General features: G+C 46.4%; 1 protein-coding gene across 2 annotated transcripts; it reads right to left on the reverse strand.

The window, feature by feature from the left end:
* Positions 1–211: 211 nt before the first annotated feature.
* On the reverse strand, positions 212–6,620 carry LOC101467301 (gap junction Cx32.2 protein). 2 transcript variants are annotated; one of them, XM_004556948.3, is made up of 2 exons: positions 6,528–6,620; positions 212–1,656 (listed from the first exon to the last, which is right to left on the reverse strand). In XM_004556948.3, the coding sequence occupies exon 2, from the start codon at positions 1,645–1,647 to the stop codon at positions 778–780; it is 870 nt and encodes a 289-aa protein (XP_004557005.2). In that variant the 5' UTR covers positions 1,648–1,656; positions 6,528–6,620; the 3' UTR covers positions 212–777. The 2 variants fall into 2 exon arrangements, with proteins under 2 accessions (XP_004557005.2, XP_004557004.2); XM_004556947.4 differs by lacking the exon at positions 6,528–6,620 and adding an exon at positions 2,370–2,710.
* Between the last annotated feature and the right edge of the window lie 19,272 nt (positions 6,621–25,892).

Genomic DNA, 25,892 nt, shown 5'->3' on the forward strand with positions numbered 1-25,892 from the left:
TCGAAACGTTGCCACATAGGCACACAAATTCATATTCATTTGGCCTATTATAATTTGATTTCTTTTTTCTTTAATAACTAAAAGGTTTTTTTCAAAACCAATTCATTTTTTAATTTTATTTCTTTAAAAATTTAAGTTAAAAATTACATATTTCAGTTAAAGCTTTAAAAATTTACTTTAAAAATTTAATTTAAACTTTGGTAGAAAAACCAATTAAAAAAAACACTCGCCTCCATCCAACTCACCATGGTTGGATGGACTTCTGACTGGACCCTGGTGCGCCATGGCGGACGCCGTGGACAATCCAAGGTCCAGGCCCCTTACCGAGGGATGGCCCGTGCACCGCCCGCCTCCAATTGGAGGAGGGGCCCAAACACTCATCCTAACCCTAACCCTAATACAAGTTTGAAAAGAGGGAAGGGTATAAAGGGATGTAGAGTCAGCCGGGAACTTATTTCGAGTTGGAACTCTGAGGAGTGAACATCAGCAGCCTTGTGCAATTAAGCCACATTCTTTTTCCTTCTTTCAAGAATATAGGCTATCCTGCCCAGTGTCAATGTACAAAGAAGAGTGTGGAATGATAATCAGTTTTTTATTAATGATTGTTAAATATTTTTAAAGTGGATTAAAAAACAGATTTCTGAACAATGCATAACAGAAATAATTCATATTGCTAATCATCATACAAGGCTCTTATGTTTAAAGTTAGTTACAAAAAGTTCAATAAGAGCAGATTCTGTCAAATGATTATGTATAATTACTCAGAGATCCTTTCTGTCAGGTATCCTTCTCTTTAACGATGGAATCACTGTGGTTCTCATTAGCGCTGAGTCCCGTCTTAGCACGAGCTGGCGGAGTGAACAATGGAACTCCTCCATGAGGGCGATTTGTGTTTTGGCCAGCTCCACTGAATGGCTGATACTGTGAACTGAGTTCATACTGTTCACATAAAAACTGTTTCCTGTTATCTCTTCTCCTTGTACAGCACAAGTAAATGATCTCCATTATATTCAGGAGTACTGAAATGCCTGAAACTGAAAGCATAAAAAAGATAAAGATCGTTTTCTCTGTGGGACGGGAGACCATACACTGGGCGCCAGCCATTTCGGCGCAAGGAGACATTTTACAGTGGAACTTTAAGTGAATGAATGGAGAACCAAAGATAAAAAACTGGCTCACACTAAATCCAACTTCCAGGAAGATCTTTAAAAAGAGCTGTGTCACATACGTGCAAAAGAGTGTCCCTTTTAACTTCACCTTTCCACGATCATCCGTATATTTACGTTTCTTTAATTTAATTCCATCAACACCATCCTGCAGCTGTTCCATCATTTTTTTCTCTTTATGAATTATGTGTACAGCATATCCCAGAAAGACAAGGGTAGGAGTTGACACAAAGGTGATCTGCAGGACCCAGTAATGTACAAAGGATATTGGAAACTTCCAGTTGTAGCAAGCATGTTCACATCCTGGTTCCTGAGTGTCACAGTAGAACTCTGACACTTCATCTGCCCAAACATTGTCTGCAGCAGCACCTAGGACAAAGATCCGGAACAGGAAGAGGACGCTCATCCAGATCTTGCCCACTATAGTTGAATGAGATTGGACCTTGTGTAGCAGTGTCAGCAGGTAAGACCAGTCTCCCATGGCTGAAAACTAATTTGATATATGGAGGAAAAACACAGTTAGTACACTTAAATCACTATCCCACCCACCAGTCTGAGCCATGGTCTGACTATCCCTCATCACACTCACACACACTCTACTCAGACCAATTTGCAATATGTTCTTCTACTTTGTTTCTCTTTTTCTGTGTGTGTGTGTGTGTGTGTGTGTGTGTGTATACACACACACACACACACACACACACACACACACACACATACATACATATGCACAACTCTGTTGCCTGTGAAGCTCGCACACAAGAATTTCACTCACATGTGCTGTACCAATGTGCCTGCACATGTGATGTGACAATAAAAGTGATTTGAGATATCTCTATATATATATCTATATATCTCTATATATGTGTGTGTGTGTGTGTGTGTGTGTGTGTGTGTGTGTGTGTATAGTGAGATGGAAATTTAAATGACTCAATAATAATAATGGTGTGCTGTGGTCATTTTAAGCAAATGTTTCTTTTTTAGACAAACAATACCTAATAAAGTTTCATTCAAAAAGAATCTGAATCAACTTACAAAGGCTTACACAATGTCTAACTCAGCATGCTCAGCATGCACCTGACTCTGAGAATCAGGTGCATCTTCACACAGCAGCCACTCTGGGTCTAAATGACAACACCTTAGACTTCAAAACCATGAGCTATGACTATAAACTATGACTCACAAAACTGAACAAAAACTTACAAACAGTGGTGCTGGAGAACCGGAACATGACAAACACACAGCATGGAGGAGGTAAGAGGATGAACAGACGTTAACAACGCGACACCGAGTAGGGGAAGACACAGACACTAAATACAAGAGGTGAACGGAGCGAAGAGGAAACAGCTGGGAGACACGGCTGACGCTGATTACACTGATGATACAGGGAGAGCACAAAGCTGAACGCACTGACATGGGACACAGACCTACAAAATAAAACAGGAAGCACACGACAGACAGAGACACAGACGTAGACTCATAAGCAGGCATACCGAATATAACACATAGAACTCAAACAATAATAATCATCATCATCAACAAAACACCAGAGAAACAAAACGTTCATTCAGAAATAGACCAGAACTCAGAATGCTGGGTCAATACTGACCCAGAACCGTGACAACAGATTTTCTTACAAACACACAACCACACAAAAACAGCTGTTTAAAAAGACATTTTGGTCTAAAAAAAATTTTTTTTCCTTAAAATGGCAACAGCACAGCATTATGAATTATTGTTCCATCGTTTTAATTTCAGTCTTAACACCTATAGTCATCACCCGATGCTATTGGCATATTATTAGTGATCATATTTTGTGGTCATATGATAATTGATTATTAACAAGTTATGAAATATATTTTTGTGATGTTCAAAAAAATTATGATCATCATAAACTTTTATTAGAGTGATCCCTCATTTTTATCGCGGGACTTATGTTCCAAAAATGACCCGCAATGAAATCCACAAAGTAGCCAGCTTTTGTTTTTATAATTATTATATATGTTTTAAGGCTGCAAAACCCCTCACTACACACTTTATACACTTTTTTCAAACACGCATGAACATTTTAACACTTTTCTCTTTTATTTTATACACTGTCAAAGTTCAAACCTTCATACAACAATATGTCTAGTATTATAGAATGAAATCAAATATCAAACCCTGTTTTCAGGATCTGAACATGGGAGTAGAGTTTCATCGACATTGATGTGTTTCTTGGAGAGAAAACCTACAAACATACAGTACAGAACTTCAGAGTCACACTGCTAGCGATCGAAGATTTATGTAAATTTGACAAGCGTAGTGCTTAGCTTGGTGTACAGCCGATCAGGACGCAGCACACAATGTGCTGTACAAAAAAAAAGCATGCAAAATTGCACACAAAAAGAATCCACGAAACAGCTAGGCGGGCGAACCGCGATATAGCGAGAGACCACTGTATTTCCTTTGTGATTTCCTTGTCATAAGTCACTTGTTTTAACATAAAGTTTTTGACATTATAAAGTGTTGACGTTATTCCTGCTGTCTTACTATATTTTTACTAAATTTTAATTTACTTTGTTTACTATGTCTCCTTAGTTATTAGACTTTTCTTCTCTGTGTAATTTGTCTTGTCAGACTTGAGACATAATCACAGGGGTGAAGACACGAGGGGAATCTCAGAAAAAACAAACTATAACGGCAACCAAAGCATAATAGAAATGAACTTAGATAACCTGAAGAACTTAAAAATAAACCATAAACGTCAAAATACATTAAAATTCAAAACGGTGGATCAAATGACCCAGGATCATGACATCATGGTCATGCTCTTGTTTGCTTACCTCATGTCATAGTTTTGCATGATCCTGTTCAGGCCATGTTCATGTTCATGTCATAGTTTACATGTTTAGCTTTAGTTGATCCCAGTTTAGGTTTCAGTTCAGTCTTTTGCCTCAGTTTGCCTTGCCTTGTTTTTCTGCTTGGATATCAGCCTTAAATAAAGAGCTCGCCTTTTGTTATACTTCGTTTTCTCTCCCAAGTCTGCTTTTGGGGCTGCTCCTCATGAACCCCCATCCCACCCATAACAAGCACTATATATCCGAATTTCCCAGAGGAACCCACCCGAGGGATTAATAAAGTTTTATCTTATCTTATATCCTCCTGTTAGACTGTGATATGGCTGTTTGAAAGAAAATAGTGAACCTTTTTCAAATTGCACATTACTTGTCCTGTTATTATGTGATTAAATGATGGACAACTTTCATGCAATTTATCAAACTATTGACCACATCACTCCTGTAAAAATCTATTAATGTATGCAATCCACAATTTACAAACCAATTTTATAGTCTATAAAAAAATCTACTGCTGTAACACTGAAAAACAAATCAGCCAGACAATCCTACATCTCCCAACTGGTAAACAATAACCAGTCTAATTCTGCTTTTATTTTATTCACTGATAATCGATTAATCCCTGATAAACTATTAATACTACTACTGCTTTTAATACTACTGATAATAATCTGAAGATCTAAAAGAAGTTTAACATCTTCCTAAAGTCAGACATTTTCCCTGCCTCCTTTATATGTGAGGTAACCACACCACTTCAAGAAAAACCACATAGAATCACTAGTGAGCAAAGATTGATCACTAGTGATTCTACGTGGTTTCTAGTGGTTCTATGTGGTGATTGGCTCACATCGTATCCAAAGGGTGGAAGTGTTTATTTTTCAGTCATCAGTTTTAGATTTGAAAAAATAAAACTTTATTCAGGGGTTCCTCAAGGGTCTGTCCTTGGTCCATTACTGTTTAACATTTACATGCTCCGACTTGGTGCTGTCATAAAGAATAACTCTATATTCCACCATTCTTATGAATATGACAGATAGTTGTTTGTCCTCACTTTTCTCTGATGATCTAAAATCTCTTCACAAACTAATAAGCTTGAGATCTTTGAACTGCTACCAGAATCAGAAAAAAGTATGCTTCCAAGTTGTTTTCAGGCGATCGTGGCTCAAGAGTTGGCAGTTCGTCTTGTAATCAGAAAGTTGCCGGTTCGAGCCCTGGCTCCAACAGTCTCGGTTGTTGTGTCCTTGGGCAAGACACTTCACCCGTTGCCTACTGGTGGTGGTCAAGAGGGCCCGGTGGTGCCAGTGTCCGGCAGCTTCGCCTCTGTCAGTGCGCCCCAGGGTGTCTGTGGCTACAATGTAGCTGACATCACCAGTGTGTGAATGTGTGTGTGAATGGGTGGATGACTGAATGTAGTGTAAAACGCTTTGGGGTCCTTAGGGACTAAGTGAAGTGCTATACAAATACAGGCCATTTACCATTCAGGGATTGTGGACATTCAAAAACCTTTTTATTTACGTTTTTTTGTTCTGTTCTGTTTTTGTTTCATTCTGATGTTTTTCACTGCCTTACGGGATTGTAAACTTACTTTTTGTGTTTCTTTATTTTCTGTGCTAACGACATACAGTTTTGATGTAATATAGTACTATATAAATATAATTGTCATTAAAAAAAATCTAATCAAAGCATAAAGTCTGCTACTGTTGAATGGGGAAAATAAGTTGCACATATAATCTGGTAAACACAGACACGAGAAATGTAATGGAACAAAATTGGGAGCAAGTGCAGTGTACTGTGTCAGTAATTATACTGTATTTTTTGCTGTATTGTAAATATAAAGAAAAAAACATTGAAATTAATGAATTCTTTATCTAATATTTTATTAATATCTGTTACTATCTAATGTGACTTGTTAATTTTATGTTTAAAAAAAAGAGAAAAGAAATATATGAATATAATGCAAGCACTAGTCCAAACAAACGTTTTGGTTACCGCTTCTCATCCAAGCATTAAAGGCTACTGTAGAGACCCTGTACTTTTTCAATTGAAATTATATGAGAAATGAATGTATTTCTTTAAATTACTCACGCTATTTCAATAAACTTTACTTCATAAGAAGAGACTTTAAATTATTGTAGAAAGAAACCCAAGAAGTGGTGCATTAGAAAACATTTGGTTACAGTTAGAAAAAGAAAACTCAGAATAAGACTCAGAGTGGGTCCGGTAGGTATTATGACTTGTTTGGATGATACAGAATTGAGACAGAAAAGAATCTTTTACTTTAATTTTTGATTAAGTTTAAAGTTTAACAGGTCCATTACCCAAAACTACAGCTTTGAAAACAGTGCATTAAATAGGGATGTAGCAAGTCTCTGAATAGATCTGCGTCATCAAAAATGTGCAAAGATGTTAAACAGGAACTGAGACCTATTTGTCTTAAAGAAACTGAAAAGTTTAATTCAACATTATTTTACAGTAATGAACAGGTGTTTTAAGTCAAGGATGTGGGAACAAAAAATGTACTCACCTATAATTCAGATATTAAGAGATCTCTGCCATGAGCTCATCCAAGAACCAGAGTGGAGGCAGATGAAAATCAAACTTAACTGACCAGGAAGACACTACTTCCTGTCTGAGGCCTGTGGGTTTGGTCTGACTTAAGCAGACATGTACAAACTGCTGATCACAGCATCATGAATCTCATGACAAATTTCATCACCTCCCATTCAATCAGTTTCTATAAAGGAAGCGCTGATAATTATAAAACAACACCATTTTTCTATCAACTCACACTCTAAATCATAATTTCCCAATGTCTACATTGTAGATTTGGGGTATAGTTGGGTACTTGAAAAAGAAACATGCTGAGATATTTGTTGGCACAAAAGAGACTTCGAATCATGTGTCCTAAGTGAGATGTAATTGGGATGTCTCTCGGTTTGCATTAAATTATAAATTTTAAATCAGGTGCCCCACTAAAAACTTTCAAAGTCACTTACACTGTGAGTGTTAATATGTTTATGGTGTAGTAAAGTACAGTATGTCCCTATTAAATTAGCACCAACTAGCTCACTAACCCCACTAGTAGGAAAATGCTGAAATTCTTGCTTCCAATTCAACACATGTCTCATTTTGCTAGTGAGTGTGGGTGGGCGCTTCTTACCAGGGAGTAATCTGATGATTCATCACCCTGAAGTCTGAAAAAATGTTTCAAGGAAGTGAAGCAATCTAACTCACCATAGAAGAAGTGACCCAAGGAGACAAATGATCCACTACCAAGAGAGGAGAAGGTATTAAAGCCAGACAACTCTATTTTCCACCACTGCGACCCACACTGAAAAAAATGCAATAGGGTGGTTGTTGAATTTGCATAGAATTACTTCATATATCCAGCATGACTAATTTAAATTTCACATCTAAACATATTTTTGTCTTTTAATTTTCACATATTCTTTAAGAATATTCATTCTTTTAGAACAAATCATGTTGAAAAGAAACAAGTTAGTCGTGTTTTATCCTCAAGCTCCGCCCCCTGGAAAGGAAAAATCGGCTGCACTGTCCGCCATTTTTGTCTCTCGCTTTGGAAAATCTACTACCATCTGGAGTTTTACACTTGAAGGTAAATACGATTTTAAAGCTAACACACCAGTGAGAAAGAGTGTAGACCCTTTATATACAGTGGGGCAAAAAAGTATTTAGTCAGCCACCGATTGTCCAAGTTCCCCCACCTAAAATGATGACAGAGGTCAGTAATTTGCACCAGAGGTACACTTCAACTGTGAGAGACAGAATGTGAAAAAAAAATCCATGAATCCACATGGTAGGATTTGTAAAGAATTTATTCGTACATTAGGGTGGAAAATAAGTATTTGGTCACCTCAAACAAGGAAAATCTCTGGCTCTCACAGACCTGTAACTGTCATGGTCCTGGGCCATGTTGGCCCAGCGTTCTTAGTTTCCTTGTATGTTTGTATTTTATTCCATGCTTCCCCTGCCCATTATGTCTAAGTTCTCCCCGTGCTCTCTCTTCCCCCTGTGTACCCTCTATGTATTTATGAGCCCTCGTCCCCTTTCGTGTTTATTCCATGTCTCCCCTGCCTGTTACGTTGGGGTTCTACTCGTGCTCTCTCTCCTCCTGTACTTCCTGTTTCACCTCTCCCGTCAGTGTTCAGTTCACCCCGCCCTGTCTCGTTATGATTATCAGTGTCACCTGTGTTCCCCGTGTGTTCCCACTTCCCTCGTTAACCCTCTGTGTATTTCTGTCTGCGTCTCCCTCTGTTCAGTGTGACGTCGTCCCTCATGCTGCGTGGATTTCCCTGTGTCTCTCTCTCTCCGAGTGTTAGTTTACTTTTCCCAGTTTAGTTTTGTATTTCCTATGTTCTGCCTCTTCAGCAATAAAGCTGCCTTTTGAGTTCATCCCCGTGTGTGTGAGTTTTGCATTTTGGGTCCTCCTCCTGCCTGCCACACAGCCGAGCCTTGACAGTACGACGTCACCGCGAAATGGACCCAGCAGGCTCCGCCCGTGAGGGAGATATTCTCCGTGTACAGAGTCTGGTGCAACGAATAACCCACGCCTCGGACTCACGGACAATTTCCGTCGGACTTAACGCCATAAAGGCAATAATCGAGGGAAACCCTTTCCTTCAGCAGCTCACCTGCTATGAAGGCTTTATCGACGAATTGAGCCGGGCTAAGGAGGCATTACAAGCCCGTGAGTTGGCAGACAATGTCCGTTCCCGGGATTCCACGCCACAGCGACTGCAGACGGAGATCTCCGCCCATCAGCCGCCGCAGCAGCAGCAAACTAAGCTCGCCGCGACGGTACCGCAGCAGCAGACGGGGCTCTCGGTGTCGCAACAGCAGCTGCTAAAACGAGAGGGTTTTTTGGCGCCGCTGCCGCAGAGCCCTTCTCCATCCCCTCTCAGCTCTGACCGTCGCTCTCCCGCTGCTCTCCTAGCAGCGATGTGGTCGGATGATGAAGAGGAGACCGTCACCCCCGCATCATCACCGGTTTTCCCCGTCACCTCCGTTCCCTCATTAAGGAGGAGACGCCGTCGCCGGTCCTCTCCTCAGTCGGATTCCGGGACTACTGGGCAGCCGGCTGGGGTGAGTGACAAAGACATTTTCTCTGTTCGCTCTGAGGCTGGTTCTCACTACTCTGAATGCAGGAATGCAAACTCTGTGACTCTTGCCGTAGACGCTAAAGGCTCACGGTCTGTAAACGTTGAATCTGAACCCGAACTTCCTATGAACCATTGTACTGCCCGGAGGGTCAACTCAGAGACAGTTTCTCCTACGTTTGGACTCATATTCGAGAAAGATCATCCTTCGCTAGTGTTTCCTAGGTCTAAAAACTCGAAGTCAGCATTTCCTGAGTTAGAGACACCTGTCTCTGTGCCCTTTACCTGTGTGTCAGCTGAGGATGATTGTTTTGCAGTTAAGCTCACCCCTGGGGCTTTACTACCTGCCCCCTTAGATGGTAAAACAGTAAAATCCAAGACTGTAAATGTTCCTGTGATAGCTCGACCCTCAGCTCAGTTAGCTCCCTCGCAGCCACCCTCAGTTCAGTCTCCTGTGTCCCCCTCAGTTCAGTCTCCTGTGTCCCCGCTAGCTCAGCCATTAACTCCACCACACGCTCCATTTTCACCTCTACCATCGCTTCAGTCATCAGTTCGGTCTGCCACTCAGTCGCCCTTAGTTCCGTCATCCACACTACCACCTGTTTCTCTTTCACCACAACCGTCGCTACACCCAGCCACTCAGTCAGTCATTCAACCCATAGCCCTGCCGTTACCATACCCTGTAGCTGAGCCACTAGCCGCCCGACCCACAGCCACTTCAGCCACTCCTTCACCCGTTACACCTCCACTACAACCATCACTGCAGTCTCCAGTGTCCCCAGTGCAGTCTCCAGTGTCCCCAGTGCAGTCTCCAGTGTCCCCAGTGCAGTCTCCAGTGTCCCCAGTACAGTCTCCAGTGTCCCCAGTGCAGCCTCCTTTAGCACAGTCACCCACTCAACCACCAGCACCACAACCGTCACTACCTCTAGTTCGTTCCCCTGTGAAGTCATCTACTCCACTGCCTACTCCACTCTCACCACCTCCGTTACAACAGACATCAGTTCAGTCCCCTGTGCCAGTGCAGACGCCCTCAGTTCAGTCTCCCGTGCAGTTATCTACTTCACCACCGTCAGTAGCTCAGCTCCCACTCTCACCCGTGTCTCCAGCAGCTCAGCTCCCGCTCTCACCCGTGTCCCCAGTAACTCAGTTAGCTGCCCAGCAGCCACTCTCCGCTCAGTCTCCTGTGTCGCCAGTTTTGCTCATTCACTCCATGCAGAGAGGTAACTGGATTTCTACTCAGGGTACTTTCCATGGTTTAGCCGCCGTTGGCACAGTTTGCCACTCCAGGGCTTCCCCAGAGGCTAGGTCTCAGTCACCAGCTGATTCTGGACCCCTGAAGTTTAAGCAGCCCCCTAAGAACTGCGCCATGTTCGCATTGCCTGGGCAGAGTCAGTGCTCAGTGCAGCGCCAGTTGTCCTCATGTCGGCCGAAGGACTTCATGCCTGTTGGCGTTGTTTTGGCCTCCGCTGGAGGGTCCGAGGGGCCCGTTCAGCCTCCTGTCTCCGCTGGAGGGTCCGAGGGGCCCGTTCAGCCTCCTGTCTCCGCTGGAGGGTCCGAGGGGCCCGTTCAGCCTCCTGTCTCCGCTGGAGGGTCCGAGGGGCCCGTTCAGCCTCCTGTCTCCGCTGGAGGGTCCGAGGGGCCCGTTCAGCCTCCTGTCTCCGCTGGAGGGTCCGAGGGGCCCGTTCAGCCTCACGCCGCATCAGCTGGAGGGCCCGAGGAGCCTGTCCAGCCGCCATCTGCGACCGCCTCGTCATCGCCTGGCCCGGTTACATCCGCCTGTGCTTCTGCTCCGCCTGGCCCGGCCTCAGCCTCTGCAACCTCGCCTGGCCCGGCCTCAGCCTCTGCGTCCTCGCCTGGCCCGGCCTCAGCCTCTGCGTCCTCGCCTGGCCCGGCCTCAGCCTCTGCGTCCTCGCCTGGCCCGGCCTCAGCCTCTGCGTCCTCGCCTGGCCCGGCCTCCGAGTCTTCGTCCTCATCTGGTCCGGCCTCCGAGTCTTCGTCCTCGTCTGGTCCGGCCTCCGAGTCTTCGTCCTCGTCTGGTCCGGCCTCCGAGTCTTCGTCCTCGTCTGGTCCGGCCTCCGAGTCTTCGTCCTCGTCCGGTCCGGCCTCCGAGTCTTCGTCCTCGTCCGCTGCGGCCTCCTCAGAGCCTTCGTCCGCTGCAGCCTCCTCAGAGCCTTCGTCTGCTGCAGCCTCCTCAGAGCCTTCGTCTGCTGCAGCCTCCTCATCAGCTGCTTTGTCTGGTCCAGCCTGCGCCTCGTCTGGTCCAGCCTCCGCCTCGTCTGGTCCAGCCTCCGCCTCGTCTGGTCCAGCTTCCGCCTCGTCTGGCCCTGTGCCCACCAGGCCATGGCCAGCACGCCTGAGACTGGAGGGCCGCCGCTGCCTTCCGCGCGGTCGGCCCCCTGAACTGCTCCGTCGTCTCCTTCGCCGCCGCCGCTGCCTTCCGCGCGGTCGGCCCCCTGAACTGCTCCGTCGTCTCCTTCGCCGCCGCCGCTGCCTTCCGCGCGGTCGGCCTCCTGAACTGCTCCGTCGTCTCCTTCGCCGCCGCCGCTGCCTTCCGCGCGGTCGGCCTCCTGAACTGCTCCGTCGTCTCCTTCGCCGCCGCCGCTGCCTTCCGCGCGGTCGGCCTCCTGAACTGCTCCGTCGTCTCCTTCGCCGCCGCCGTTGCCTTGCGCACGGCCGGCCTCCTGAACTGTTTCCGCGTCGCCGCCGTTGCCTTCCGCACGGTCGGCCCCCTGAACTGGTTCCACGTCTCCGCCGTTGCCTTCCGCACGGTCGGCCCCCTGAACTGCTCTGTGTTTGGGTTGTTTTCTTGGGCTCCGGTGTTTGCTGTGCTCCTCTTTTGTTTTCTGTTCCGGGCCCTCCGTCCTGGGCCCCCGCCGCCCGCCCTGGGTTGTTTTCTGTTTGGTTTTGTTTTTCTGTGTTTGGGCTGTCTGGAGCCAGCCCTTGAGGGGGGGGGGGTACTGTCATGGTCCTGGGCCATGTTGGCCCAGCGTTCTTAGTTTCCTTGTATGTTTGTATTTTATTCCATGCTTCCCCTGCCCATTATGTCTAAGTTCTCCCCGTGCTCTCTCTTCCCCCTGTGTACCCTCTATGTATTTATGAGCCCTCGTCCCCTTTCGTGTTTATTCCATGTCTCCCCTGCCTGTTACGTTGGGGTTCTACTCGTGCTCTCTCTCCTCCTGTACTTCCTGTTTCACCTCTCCCGTCAGTGTTCAGTTCACCCCGCCCTGTCTCGTTATGATTATCAGTGTCACCTGTGTTCCCCGTGTGTTCCCACTTCCCTCGTTAACCCTCTGTGTATTTCTGTCTGCGTCTCCCTCTGTTCAGTGTGACGTCGTCCCTCATGCTGCGTGGATTTCCCTGTGTCTCTCTCTCTCCGAGTGTTAGTTTACTTTTCCCAGTTTAGTTTTGTATTTCCTATGTTCTGCCTCTTCAGCAATAAAGCTGCCTTTTGAGTTCATCCCCGTGTGTGTGAGTTTTGCATTTTGGGTCCTCCTCCTGCCTGCCACACAGCCGAGCCTTGACAGTAACGTCTTCTGTAAGAAGCTTTTCTGTCCCCCACTCGTTACCTGTATGAATGGCACCTGTTTGAACTCATCATCTGTATAAAAGACACCTGTCCACAGCCTCAAACAGTCAGACTCCAAACGCCGCCATGGCAAGACCAAAGAGCTTTCGAAGGACACCAGGAAAAGTATTGTAGACCTGCACCAGACTGGGAAGAGTGAATCTACAATAGGCAAGCAGCTTGGTGTGAAAAAATCAACTGTGGGAGCAATCATCAGAAAATGGAAGACATACAAGACCACTGATAATCTCCCTCGATCTGGGGCTCCACGCAAGATCTCATCCCGTGGGGTCAAAATGATCATGAGAACGGTGAGCAAAGATCCCAGAACCACACGGGGGGACCTGGTGAATGACCTGCAGAGAGCTGGGACCAAAGTAACAAAGGTCACCATCAGTAACACACTACAACGGCAGGGAATCAAATCCCGCAGTGCCAGACGTGTTCCGCTGCTGAAGCCAGTGCATGTCCAGGCCCGTCTGAAGTTTGCCAGAGAGCACATGGATGATACAGCAGAGGACTGGGAGAATGTCATGTGGTCAGATGAAGCCAAAGTAGAACTTTTTGGTATAAACTCAACTCGTTGTGTTTGGAGGAAGAAGAATACTGAGTTGCATCCCAAGAACACCATACCTACTGTGAAGCATGGGGGTGGAAACATCATGCTATGGGGCTGTTTTTCTGCCAAGGGGACAGGACGACTGATCCGTGTTAAGGACAGAATGAATGGGGCCATGTATCGTGAGATTTTGAGCCAAAACCTCCTTCCATCAGTGAGAACTTTGAAGATGAAACGAGGCTGGTTCTTCCAACATGACAATGATCCAAAACACACCGCCCGGGCAACAAAGGAGTGGCTCCGTAAGAAGCATTTGAAAGTCCTGGAGTGGCCTAGCCAGTCTCCAGACCTCAACCCCATAGAAAATCTGTGGCGGGAGTTGAAAGTCTGTGTTGCTCGGCGACAGCCCCAAAACATCACTGCTCTCGAGAAGATCTGCATGGAGGAATGGGCCAAAATACCAGCTACTGTGTGTGCAAACCTGGTAAAGACCTATAGTAAACGTTTGACCGCTGTTATTGCCAACAAAGGTTATGTTACAAAGTATTGAGTTGTATTTTTGTTATTGACCAAATACTTATTTTCCACCCTGATTTACCAATAAATTCTTTACAAATCCTACCATGTGGATTCATGGATTTTTCTTTCACATTCTGTCTCTCACAGTTGAAGTGTACCTCTGGTGCAAATTACTGACCTCTGTCATCATTTTAAGTGGGGGAACTTGCACAATCGGTGGCTGACTAAATACTTTTTTGCCCCACTGTATGTGGACTTTTACTGGGGTGTTGTTATTTTACAGGTATGTGGGCTGTTTATCGAAAACCATGAAAGGCCAATGTTAGGCTCCAGTTAGCTAATGGTAACCGAAATTATGCGATAAGCAAATTAGTAATTAACATATATAATGTGAGTTAATATTGTTTGTATATTCTTTCAGTCTAAATTAACAGACTATTACAAACTTGCATCGGTGTCTGTAGTAAGTGGTGGTACCTGCAGTGTCTTAACCATTAAACAAGCTAATGTAGGGCTGGGATATGACTAGTTTGTTGAAACATGTCTGCTGCCAATGTGACTGCTCACACATGGTAACATTACCAGCACATAGCCACAACCGCTATAAACATGCTGAAAGGTCAATCTAGCTTCTGTAGTCAGCAGCTGGAAGACTCAACACAGACCCAAGATTCAGTGTAACGGTTATCTAAATGTTGCGTGTCCTGTTTGTAAGCCCAGAAAAAGAAATTAAATAAAATGACGACCTTGAGCTTCAAGCTAATGTAAGCGTAATGCTATAGCATAAAGCGACTAATGCAATGATGAGGTTGTTAAATTAGTAAAAATACAGTAAATATATCCAACATGAATCATTTATATTTTTGGTCTAAACATAATTAAGTCTCACGCCTTTCACTTGTTTTAGAAGGATGTTCAGTCTTTTAAAACCAGTCATATCAAAATCACAGAAAATAGTTATGTTTTCTGTTGAAACTCCACCCCCCCCACCCCCCCGGGTGTGTTCTGCGAGGGAAAATTCACTGTGGCGGTCCGCCATTTTTTGTCTTCGCTTCGTTTACCGTTTGGTGCTCAGCTTTACTTTGTCGAGGTAAACTGAAAACTACATGTTTGAGAGGAAACGAAGAGAACATCCATTATATGGGGAAGTTTTTCTCATGAATTGCTGTTGAGCAACATAATGGAAAAAACAAGTCATTCCTTAAGTTAACTAACGATAATGCTAGCTTAAGCTGCGGGACAATATTTTGTGCATTAGCCTTTTTTCAGTGCGTGCCCAGTCACATTCGCTTGTTTTTTCTCAGTGAATACAGACTAACAAACTTGTGTCCATTTAGTTAACTGGTTGTACCTAAAATGTTTTAGTTAAACAGTTAAATAAGCTAGTTTGCCATGGGGTGGGCTCTGTGTGTGTTGGGGGGGGGGGGGGGTGTCTTCACTAAAGTCGGTTTATTTAGGGCATGACACCTATGCAGTACTCATTAGGAGAGGAAGTGCATGACGTGGGGCTTTATTTCATGTTCTGGGGCAGTGAATGTAATGTACTGATAACATGTTAAAGACACACAAAAACCCAACAAATTATTTTAACTGATTTATAGAGAGACTGAGAGGAGGGCTTAAAGAGATAAAAATAATGACAATATAAATACGTTAAATTTATTTTTTCTGTATCGATATATGGTGCTTATCCCTGCTGAAGGGCAGATTGGTGTTGCTTCAGAACAATTCTCTAGCGTTGTTACATAGAGGTGTTACAGTTAAGGTTTTAATAACATTCTTTTATTTACTAGTGAAGATTTGCATATGTTATCTCACATTCTGTAAGGTAAATTTTCTGGAAAGGTCAAATTAACTAATTTAACTAAGTATTAATGAAAGACCTTGATGTGTATATGACAATAATAGATGTAGTTTCTGGGTCATTTGGCAGAACTGCAAAATGGCCAGAAGGAGGCAACTGCTGTGGTTGCAAACAGGCTTTGGGTGGTATGGAAGTAAGGGCAACTATGGAACTGCTCAGCAACATGGGACCCATAGCTAATAAATAGTAATATGACAAAAAATAACAACTTTGTGTGGATGTAACCTTGTGAGATTTGAGATTTTGACAGCATTTTTATGTGACAACTTCTCTTTTTAGATAAATGCAGAGTTTAAGCACATTACCACCATGCCACTGCAGTCCATATTACTCTTGCAGATAGATGTGCTATCTGACAAACTAATAAAGGTCTTCAAAAGGCGAGGAGGACAAATAGGAAGAAGACTTCAGAACATTCTGGAGCCCACGGCCCAGGTAAGAAAAAAAATTAATTTCTGTATACACTTTAGGGAAAATAATAATTTTAACAAAATGCTGCTTGTCACTCTATGCCAGGAATCACCTGGGATTTTCACAATTTACCATGGGTGCGTTTTTTTTTGTTTTTTTTTTTGTTTTACCTGCATTAGAAGTATGTGTGGAGTTCATAGTTGAACACCTCTCTATGCTTTGACAGTATTCTGCTTCTTTGCATGGAGATTTCACTTCAGAAATGCATTACCTTTTTGAGCACCAAGGACCTCAACAGCTACAGGCCGGTGGCTCTGACATCCCACCTGATGAAGACCCTGGAGCGGTTGGTCCTGGCTCAGCTTCGGCGCCTAATAAGCTCATCACTGGACCCACTTCAGTTTGCCTACCAGCCTGGCATTGGAGCGAATGATGCCGTCATTCACCTCCTACATCGTTCCCTCGCTCACCTGGAGACCGCTGGAAGCACTGTGAGAATCATGTTCTTTGATTTCTCCAGTGCCTTCAACACCATTCTTCCGTCGGTTGTAAAGGACAAGCTGGTGAACTCTGGAGTGGACCATCACCTCACTACCTGGATCCTGGACTACCTCACCGACCGACCACAGTATGTGAGGACTCAGGGCTGTGTGTCGGACAGGGTCGTCTGCAGTACGGGGGCCCCACAGGGAACGGTTCTGGCTCCGTTCCTCTTCACCATCTACACTGCAGACTTCTCCCACAATTCCACCCAGTGCTTCCTGCAGAAGTTCTCTGATGACTCTGCAATAGTCGGCCTCATCACTGATGGGGACGACAAGGAGTACAGAGGTCTGACCCAAGACTTTGTGGACTGGTGCCAGCTGAACTACCTCCAGATCAACGCCAGTAAAACAAAGGAACTGGTGGTAGACTTCCGCAGGCACAAGCATTCTCCACTGCAACCACTGAACATCCAAGGTATGGACATTGAGGCTGTGGACAGCTACAGGTACCTTGGTGTTCATCTGAACAATAGACTGGACTGGACTCATAACTCAGACGCCCTCTACAGGAAAGGGCAGAGCAGGCTGTACCTGCTGCAGAGACTCAGGTCATTTGGAGTGGAGGGCCCACTCCTGAAGACCTTCTATGACTCTGTTGTGGCTTCTGCTATCTTTTATGGTGTGGTCTGCTGGGGCGGCAGCATCTCTGCTGGGGACAGGAAGAGACTGAACAGGGTGATCCGAAGGGCCAGCTCTGTTCTAGGATGCCCTCTGGACCCAGTGGAGGTGGTGAGTGACAGGAGAACGGCGGCTAAGCTGTCATCCCTGATGGACAACATCTCCCACCCCATGCAGCAGACTGTGACAGCACTGAGCAGCTCCTTCAGTGGGAGACTGCGGCACCCACGGTGTGGGACGGAGAGATTTCGCAGGTCTTTCCTCCCCACTGCTGTCAGACTCCATAATAAAGACTTTAACTGATCAAGCACACACATCCATACATATGCAATAATACTAAGTGCAATAATCCTTTCTGTCATCGTTGTATTTTTACTCAGTTGTATATAGTATTTGTATTTGTATTCTATTTTTATCTTATTGTATATTTATTTTATTTTATTCTACTGTATATAGTATTTTATTTTATTCTATTCTGTACAGTTGTGTACTGTATTTATTCTTATTGTATTCTAATTTTTGCCTCATAACTTTTGCACTGTCCACTTCCTGCTGTGACAAAACAAATTTCCCACGTGTGGGACTAATAAAGGTTATCTTATCTTATCTTATCTTATTCTGAGGACTCAAATCACATGCTGTAATGAATACATTTTTTTTCACCTAATGTGTTAATGTTAACATTTTTTGGAATAGTGACACAGATTAAAATAAGATTTGGTATAATGTTCTTTGACCAGTGTTCTGTTTAATTAAATTTTGGAATTCTGCATTTACTAGGCCACAGATGAAGCCATTATCCAACGATCTAATAAGGAAACAACCATGGTGTCATGGTCCTGGGCCATGTTGGCCCAGTATTCTTAGTTTTCTTGTATGTTTGTATTTTGTTCCCTATTTAGGCCATGTTTCCTGAGTTGCCCTGTTGTGTTGTTCCCTAAGTGTTTTCCCTTCGTGGCTTTTACCCCCTGTGTGCCCCTCTGTGTATCTGTGAGCCCTCGTCTCTCCTTATGTTTTATTCCATGTTTCCCCAGCCCGTTATGTCTGTGTTTTCCCCGTGCTCTCTCTCCTCCTGTCTGAACCTCTGTACTTCCTGTTTGACTCTGCCCGTCTCCCGTCAGTGTTATGTTCACCCCGCCCTTTCTCGTTATGGTTATCTGTGTCAGCTGTGTTCCCCGTGTGTTCCCACTTTCCTCGTTAACCCTCTGTGTATTTCTGTCTGCGTCTCCCTCTGTTCGGCGTCGCGTTCTCCCTCATGCTGTGTGTGGTTCTCCCCGTGTCTTCTGGTATATGTTACAATTAGCTTTTCCCAGTGTAGTTTAGTTTTGTATTGCTTTGGTATCACTGCTTTTGTTTGTCACCTGTCAGCAATAAAGCTGCATTTTGAGTTTATCCCCTGAGTCCGTGAGTTTGCATTTTGGGTCCTCATCCTGCCTGCCACACAGCGACCATGACAGAAGAACGCGACCACGAACTGGACCCAGCAGCTCACAACCCCTCCGCGGACCTCCAGGAAGACTTGTTCTACACGGTGGAATACCACTGTGAGGAATGGGCGACGCTGCCTAGAGGCGAATACCGGGAGACCGTAGCCGTCCGTCTTCAGCGGATGGTGTCCGGGCTCCCGTGGCTATTCGGCACGCTGCGCCCCCACATCCGGGACTTTCTTGTGTCCGCCGTGGGCATCCGCCCGGGGCAGCTGTCCCAGAAAGAACCGGAAACGGTCAGGATTGGGACCATGGGGCTCACCACCGTTACGCCGCCTGTTCGCTTCTCATCGGCTTCTACATCTTCGCCACCGCCTGTCTACACTACGTGGCGCACGGAGATGCCAGAGGCCAGCGACTTCGGTGAAGAGGAGCGGCAGCAGGTGTTACGGGCATATCGGGAGGACGAGCTCCGTTGGAAGCCCTGGCTTATCACCGAGGAGGAGCTCTCGTCAGCTGTCCCACCACAGATTGACCACCCACCCTCGCCGCCGCGATCGGGCTACTCGTCTCCTGCTTCCTGCCTGGCACGGATGTGGTCTGAGGGCGAGGAGCCGGTCGCCACGGAAGGCCAGGCTGAGCCCACGGCCGCCCCTAAGAGGAAACGGCGTTCCCGCCGCTGTCGCGCACCGCCACGGCCCGTTCTGCCCTCCACTGAGCAACACGAGGTGGCTGTGGGGGGCGCGGATTCCAACCTCGAGGAGCGGCAGCGCGCCGCATGCGCGCAACTGGAGGAAGAGCTACGGGAGGAGCCATGGCTCGCTCCTCACTACGGTGAGATTTTCCGCGGGACACGCCTAGCCCTTGGGAGCCCCCGGAGTTGCCTGGAGCTCCCGCCTGCCGCCCCGCCAACACTCGCCTCCTCAGCCTCTGTGACGCCACCGGAGGCTCCACCTTCCACGTTAACGGGGCCCACGGCCAAAAGGAAACGGCGTTCGCGTCGCCATCGTATCGCCCGACGCTCGGAGGTGAGTGAAACTGTCCAGTCACTCCAAGTTACCTCTGAGCAGAAGGCATGTGAGGTGGCTACAGACTTAGCCGGTGATATGGCTAGCAATGAGCTGTTCACCAAGCCGCAGGCTAGAGACAGTTCTTCTCAGTCATTCACGACTAATTCACTCACTCCTGCAGGGACCTTAGAATCCACACATAGACTGAGAAAGACTTCCACTGCTTCTCATGTTGATAGTGGGAGGGAGGTGTTTCCTTTTGTGTCCCTTTCCGTGTCTGCAGTTCCAACCAAGTCTGAGTTGCCGGTGGCTAATGTCTTCCCTCCTGACCCGGCCCTGCTCCTCCACCAGTCTCTGAATGAAGGTAACGGAAGCATAACTAGTGCTCCGGTTTGCCCAGCTACACTTGTTTCTCACAAACGGAAAACTGTGAACACTGATCATGAACCCATGTTAAGTCATCATGAGGCAAACATAACTGCAGATCATGGTGACCTGGACTCTGTAATGTCACAACATGACTTCTGTCTTCCTGAAGGTAATAAACAGGGTGATTTTGAACTGTTTTGCTCCAGCACCATTACCTCCACTCAGGAGATGGAGGCTGAGATCAGGGTTAATGTGACACCATTTTCTCCTGCCTCTGTGAACTCATCACTAGATAGGATTTTGGCCTCGAACAATGGTGTAACCACTCACTCTCAGCCTGAAGTGTCACCCGCTTCAGTTAATGGTTTACGTACCGTTTTATCTGTATCTGTCTCTCCACTCAATATAGTCATCACTCTGAAGCCACAGATCACTGCGGGTGCGGGTTCCAACAAACACATCCATCCAACACACCACAGTCATGCTACCACGGTGCCATTGGTTAGGTCCATACCTGTGTGTTTACTGTTTTTCCAGGAGTTAGCTCCTGATGATCTAAGCCTTGTTTTTGTGGATCGAGTGGCAATTCTTGTTTTCCGTATGGTTGAACCAGCTCCTCTGAGTCGCACACTACCACCGGTTGAGTCCAACCAGCTTATGTTGACCTCTCCTAGGACTACACAGACTGGGCTAGTAACCTCTGAGCCACTTTGGACTGATGCAGACTTTGGGAACCTAGTGATTGCTGGCTCAGAACTGGTGGTCCCTACCACTGTCCACTTCATGGTTTCTTGTGTTAAGATGTTAAGCCCTATAGACTGTCTTTTACCTGCTCTCTCTCTCTCTGGGTTTGTGCCTCAGCAGCCTGTGTTTCCTCAGCTCCTAGTCCAGCCAGGGGCCTTCATAACAGTTTATCCTGCCTCTGCTGTTGGACTCCCAGGTGTGCCTATCCGGCACCCTGCGGCGACGCCACCGCTTCGCGTCACGTCAGCTGGAGGGCCCGAGGGGCCCGTTCAGCCTCCTGTCTCCGCTGGAGGGTCCGAGGGGCCCGTTCAGCCTCCTGTCTCCGCTGGAGGGTCCGAGGGGCCCGTTCAGCCTCCTGTCTCCGCTGGAGGGCCCGAGGGGCCCGTTCAGCCTCCTGTCTATGCTGGAGGGCCCGAGGAGCCCGTCCAGCAACCTTCCTCGTCAGCTGGGGGTTCAGGAGAACCGCACCAGCCTCATGCCACGTCTGCTGGGGGGCCCAAGCCGCCCGTCCAGCACCATGCCACATCAGCTGGAGGGCCCGAGGAGCCCATCCAGCCACCTTCCGCCTCTGCCTCGCCTGGTCCGGCTTCATCCGAGTCTTCATCCTCGTCTGGTCCAGCCTCCGCCTCTGCCTCGCCTGGTCCGGCTTCATCCGAGTCTTCATCCTCGTCTGGTCCAGCCTCCGTCTCTGCCACGCCTGGTCGAGCTCCAGCCTGTGCGTCATCGCCTGGTCCGGCCCCGTCATCGCCTTCAATGTCGCCCGGTCCGGCGTCGGCCTCTGCTTCTGCTCCGCCTAGTCCGGCTTCGGCCTCTGCTTCGCCCAGTCCGGCCTCAGCCTCAGCTCCTGCTTCGCCGTCACCTGGTCCAGCCTCAGCCTCTGCAGCGACGCCTGGTCCGGCCCCCGCATCGCCACCGTCTGGTCCTGCCTCGTCTGGTCCTGCCTCGTCTGGTCCTGCCTCGTCTGGTCCTGTGCCCACCGGGCCTCGGCCAGTACGCCTGACACTGGAGAGCCGCCGCTGCCTTCCGCGCGGCCGGCCTCCTGAACTGCTCAGTCGTCCCCTTTGCCGCCGCCGTTGCCTTCTGCGCAGCCGGCCTCCGGACCAGCTCTGTCACCTGTGCCACCCGCCCGGTCGGCCCCCCGACTGTGTGACCCGTGAACTTTTGTGCCGGTGGGCTCTGGGTCGGCCCCCTGAACTTTATTTGAACTATGGTCTTGTGCTCCTGTGTTTTCTGTTGCTCGTTTTTGTTTTCTGTTCCGAGCCCTCCGTCCTGGGCCCCCGCCGCCCGCCCTGGGTCGTTTTCTGTTTGGTTTTTGTTTTCCTGTGTTTGGGCTGTCTGGAGCCAGCCCTTATGGGGGGGGGGGGGGGGGGGGGGTGATGTCATGGTCCTGGGCCATGTTGGCCCAGTATTCTTAGTTTTCTTGTATGTTTGTATTTTGTTCCCTATTTAGGCCATGTTTCCTGAGTTGCCCTGTTGTGTTGTTCCCTAAGTGTTTTCCCTTCGTGGCTTTTACCCCCTGTGTGCCCCTCTGTGTATCTGTGAGCCCTCGTCTCTCCTTATGTTTTATTCCATGTTTCCCCAGCCCGTTATGTCTGTGTTTTCCCCGTGCTCTCTCTCCTCCTGTCTGAACCTCTGTACTTCCTGTTTGACTCTGCCCGTCTCCCGTCAGTGTTATGTTCACCCCACCCTGTCTCGTTATGGTTATCTGTGTCAGCTGTGTTCCCCGTGTGTTCCCACTTTCCTCGTTAACCCTCTGTGTATTTCTGTCTGCGTCTCCCTCTGTTCGGCGTCGCGTTCTCCCTCATGCTGTGTGTGGTTCTCCCCGTGTCTTCTGGTATATGTTACAATTAGCTTTTCCCAGTGTAGTTTAGTTTTGTATTGCTTTGGTATCACTGCTTTTGTTTGTCACCTGTCAGCAATAAAGCTGCATTTTGAGTTTATCCCCTGAGTCCGTGAGTTTGCATTTTGGGTCCTCATCCTGCCTGCCACACAGCGACCATGACACATGGGAATTTACATCATAAAGTCAAGAGATGCCAATGGCAGCCCTGAGGACATCGGGATAGTCCTTGAAGGCCAGAGAGTCTGGCAGGATTTGGATAACTATACCCTAGCAGCTGCAATGCTGTTTGGACTAATGTACACTTTGAACCTCACTTACCCACTGGAAAAGTATACCTTCGAGGTATTATAGAAACTGGTTATGGAGCTCAAAAGGAACAGCCTCTCAAAGAAGGCCCAGGTTTTCAGGACCAGACTGTACGATTGAACAGTTTTCCAGTTATGATGTGGGAACAACATGTTTACCTCTTCGAATATGTACCATCCTTTCTTTTAAGCCAGCACTGGTAAAGTTGCAGTACAAAAAAATCAAACTTCGAATGTCCATTTTTCTCAATGGAAATGGTGCCTTGCACCAATTTCACCAGTTTGCATTTTTTTTCCCAAGGTGCACCACTACAAACAGATTGCATCATCTAGTATTAGTGATTGTGATGTTTAGTAATAGAAGCAAGCCAATACTAATCAGTTTAGGTCTCTTGGTTGTGCGCCTGTGGGTTATAATGTTATTTTAAGTCTCTTCTTTGTGTCATTTTAATAATTACACCCCTGTTGCCATATTACCTTATGGCTCTTACATTTAAAAAACTATTTTTTACATAAGCGCAATGTCATAAGGCCCCACAATGTTGAATTCAGGTTACAGCAGATAACTTTGAGGAATGTTGTGGAATGTTTTTCAAGAGATGCATTGTACAAATATGACTCATGTATATTTTGGAAGCCTGAATTGAAAGTCCATTGTTACAAATGTGTAGTATTTTCAAAAATACAGGTCATTGTTCAAAATGTTTTGCTTATTTCTTTGATTGAAGAGAAAGTGTACAGTACATACAGTAAGATCAGCCTTAATTTAGTTTTATTTATTAGCTGCAGAACTGCATTTGTGGCTGGTCAAAACTAATTACTGACATGGTCCTTAAAATCCACCAAGGCAGGAAGAAGTGCCTCAGCGAGCTGAGAAAGGGGCCTCACATTGACACATTGTCAGAGATTTACAGTTAACAAACAGTCAGGTGAATAAACAACAATGAGACACTTGTGTAGGTTAACTTGCTGCACGGGTGAAAAGCTCAGAGCAAATCACACCGAACTGCAGTATTCGTTTATTTTTATAGGTTACATCGTCAATATGCAAATATAATCACATTTCCTGTCACGCAGGTCCTGATGTCTGTCTGCATGCAATCTGTGTGTGTGTGTGTCACAGAGTATGTGTGTTGCAGGTCAATTTCTAAGAATAATATAATGCAAGTCAACTTCTGCGGATATGTATTTCTGTACTGATCTCTTGTCAGCGTCACAGGGTCAGCTTCCTGTTTCAACAGAAAGCTGTGTCTGGTGAAATATGTATAACATAACATTTGAAGCATAATCAAATAAAACAATAAAAATTCCTTAACACATACTTTTTAAGAAGTCAAATCAGTCGATTGAAGTCCAGAGGCAGGAGAATCCCCACAGTCCTCAGGATATCAGCACCCTTTTCGAAGTTCATTGTCATACAGAGTCCCCCATAGTCTCCAGATCGGAACTCAGTCAAATCCAACCAGTAGCAGTTCCCAGTCTAGAGCTTAGCCAGCCACACTCAATATTAGATTCTAGCTCAGGGCCCGGCCATTTAATATTAGCCCCTAGTTTGGAGTTTAGCCACCAACAGCTAGGAACACATTTGTGTATAGATGTTAGCCAGCCACAATCAACACTGCGTTCCAGTCCAGAGCTCATCCAGAAAAGGCCAACAGAATCTTCCAACACTGAGTCTAGCCAAACCACTACCAGCAAGGGAAAGGAAGATGGAAAGTAGGAAAGATCAGATTCAGCGGGAAATTGATACATTAGTGAAAGACAGAAGACAACTGAGGAAACAATGGAGGGGGGCCTATGAGACAGAAAGGGAGGGACTCATTGCCCTGCAGGAGGAAATAAAGCAACAACTTACAAAGCTCCAAAGAGCAGAACACCTCAGACGACAACGTAAGAAGAAAGAACGGACAAGGACCCTTTTCTACAGCAACCCATACAACTTTTGTTAAGAGTCTATTTGCTGAAGAGAAGAGTGGGTGCCTCAAAATGCCCATAAAAGACATGGAAGATCAACTGAGGAAAACTTACTCTGATGATTAGAGGCATGAGCCAGTCACCATTCCGAGTGATATGCTGCCTATCCAGGCACCTGAACACCAAATGGACATAAGACCACATACATGGAGTGAAGTGGAGAAGGTAGTGAAGCAGGCAAGAGCAGCATCGGCCCAAGGACCTAATGGCATCTCATATAGGCTCTATAAAAACACCCCACAAGTTCTCAAATACCCGTGGAAGCTGATTCAATTCAATTCAATTCAATTTTATTTATATAGCGCCAAATCACAACATAAGTCGCCTGAAGGCGCTTCATAGATACAGAGAAAAACCCAACAATCATATGACCCCCTATGAGCAAGCACTTTGGTAACAGTGGGAAGGAAAAACTCCCTTTTAACAGGAAGAAACCTCCGGCAGAACCAGGCTAAGGGAGGGGCGGCCATCTGCTGTGATTGGTTGGGGTGAGAGAAGGAAGACAGGATAAAGACATGCTGTGGAAGAGAGACAGAGATTAATAACAGATATGATTCAATGCAGAGAAGTGTGTTAATACATAGTGAGTGAGAAAGGTGACTGGAAAGGAAAAACTCAATGCATCATGGGAATCCCTCGGCAGCCTACGTCTATTGCAGCATAACTAAGGGAGGATTCAGGGTCACCTGGTCCAGCCCTAACTATATGCTTTAGCAAAAAGGAAAGTTTTAAGTCTAATCTTGAAAGTAGAGATAGTGTCTGTTAGGGAAAATATTCTAAAACACTTCTTCAGTAAAGACTCAGAGAAGAGAAACACACAGAACTTCTTGCTAGCAAGGGCAGCCTCCAGACTGAGACTCGCGCTAAGAAACTGCCCCGGTCTTTATTTATACTTCAGTGTGTGTGTGTGTGTGTGTGTGTGTGTGTGTGTCCTGCTGATCAAAGGGTCATATAACATCAAAGCACAAAAGGTACATCCTTGGTCAGGAAGAGGGTAATCTCCCCCTCACCCTAGATGG

Source organism: Maylandia zebra, linkage group LG10 (assembly GCF_041146795.1).
Source record: "Maylandia zebra isolate NMK-2024a linkage group LG10, Mzebra_GT3a, whole genome shotgun sequence".
NCBI lineage: Eukaryota > Metazoa > Chordata > Actinopteri > Cichliformes > Cichlidae > Maylandia > Maylandia zebra.

Bases quoted from the DNA above. Each gene is read 5' to 3' on its own strand.
- LOC101467301 (XM_004556947.4), bottom strand. From the start codon at position 2,657: ATGCCTGCTTATGAGTCTACGTCTGTGTCTCTGTCTGTCGTGTGCTTC. The intron at 1,657-2,369 runs GTAAGTTTTTGT...ATATCAAATTAG, and splicing joins GTTCTCCAGCACCACTGTTT to TTTTCAGCCATGGGAGACTG.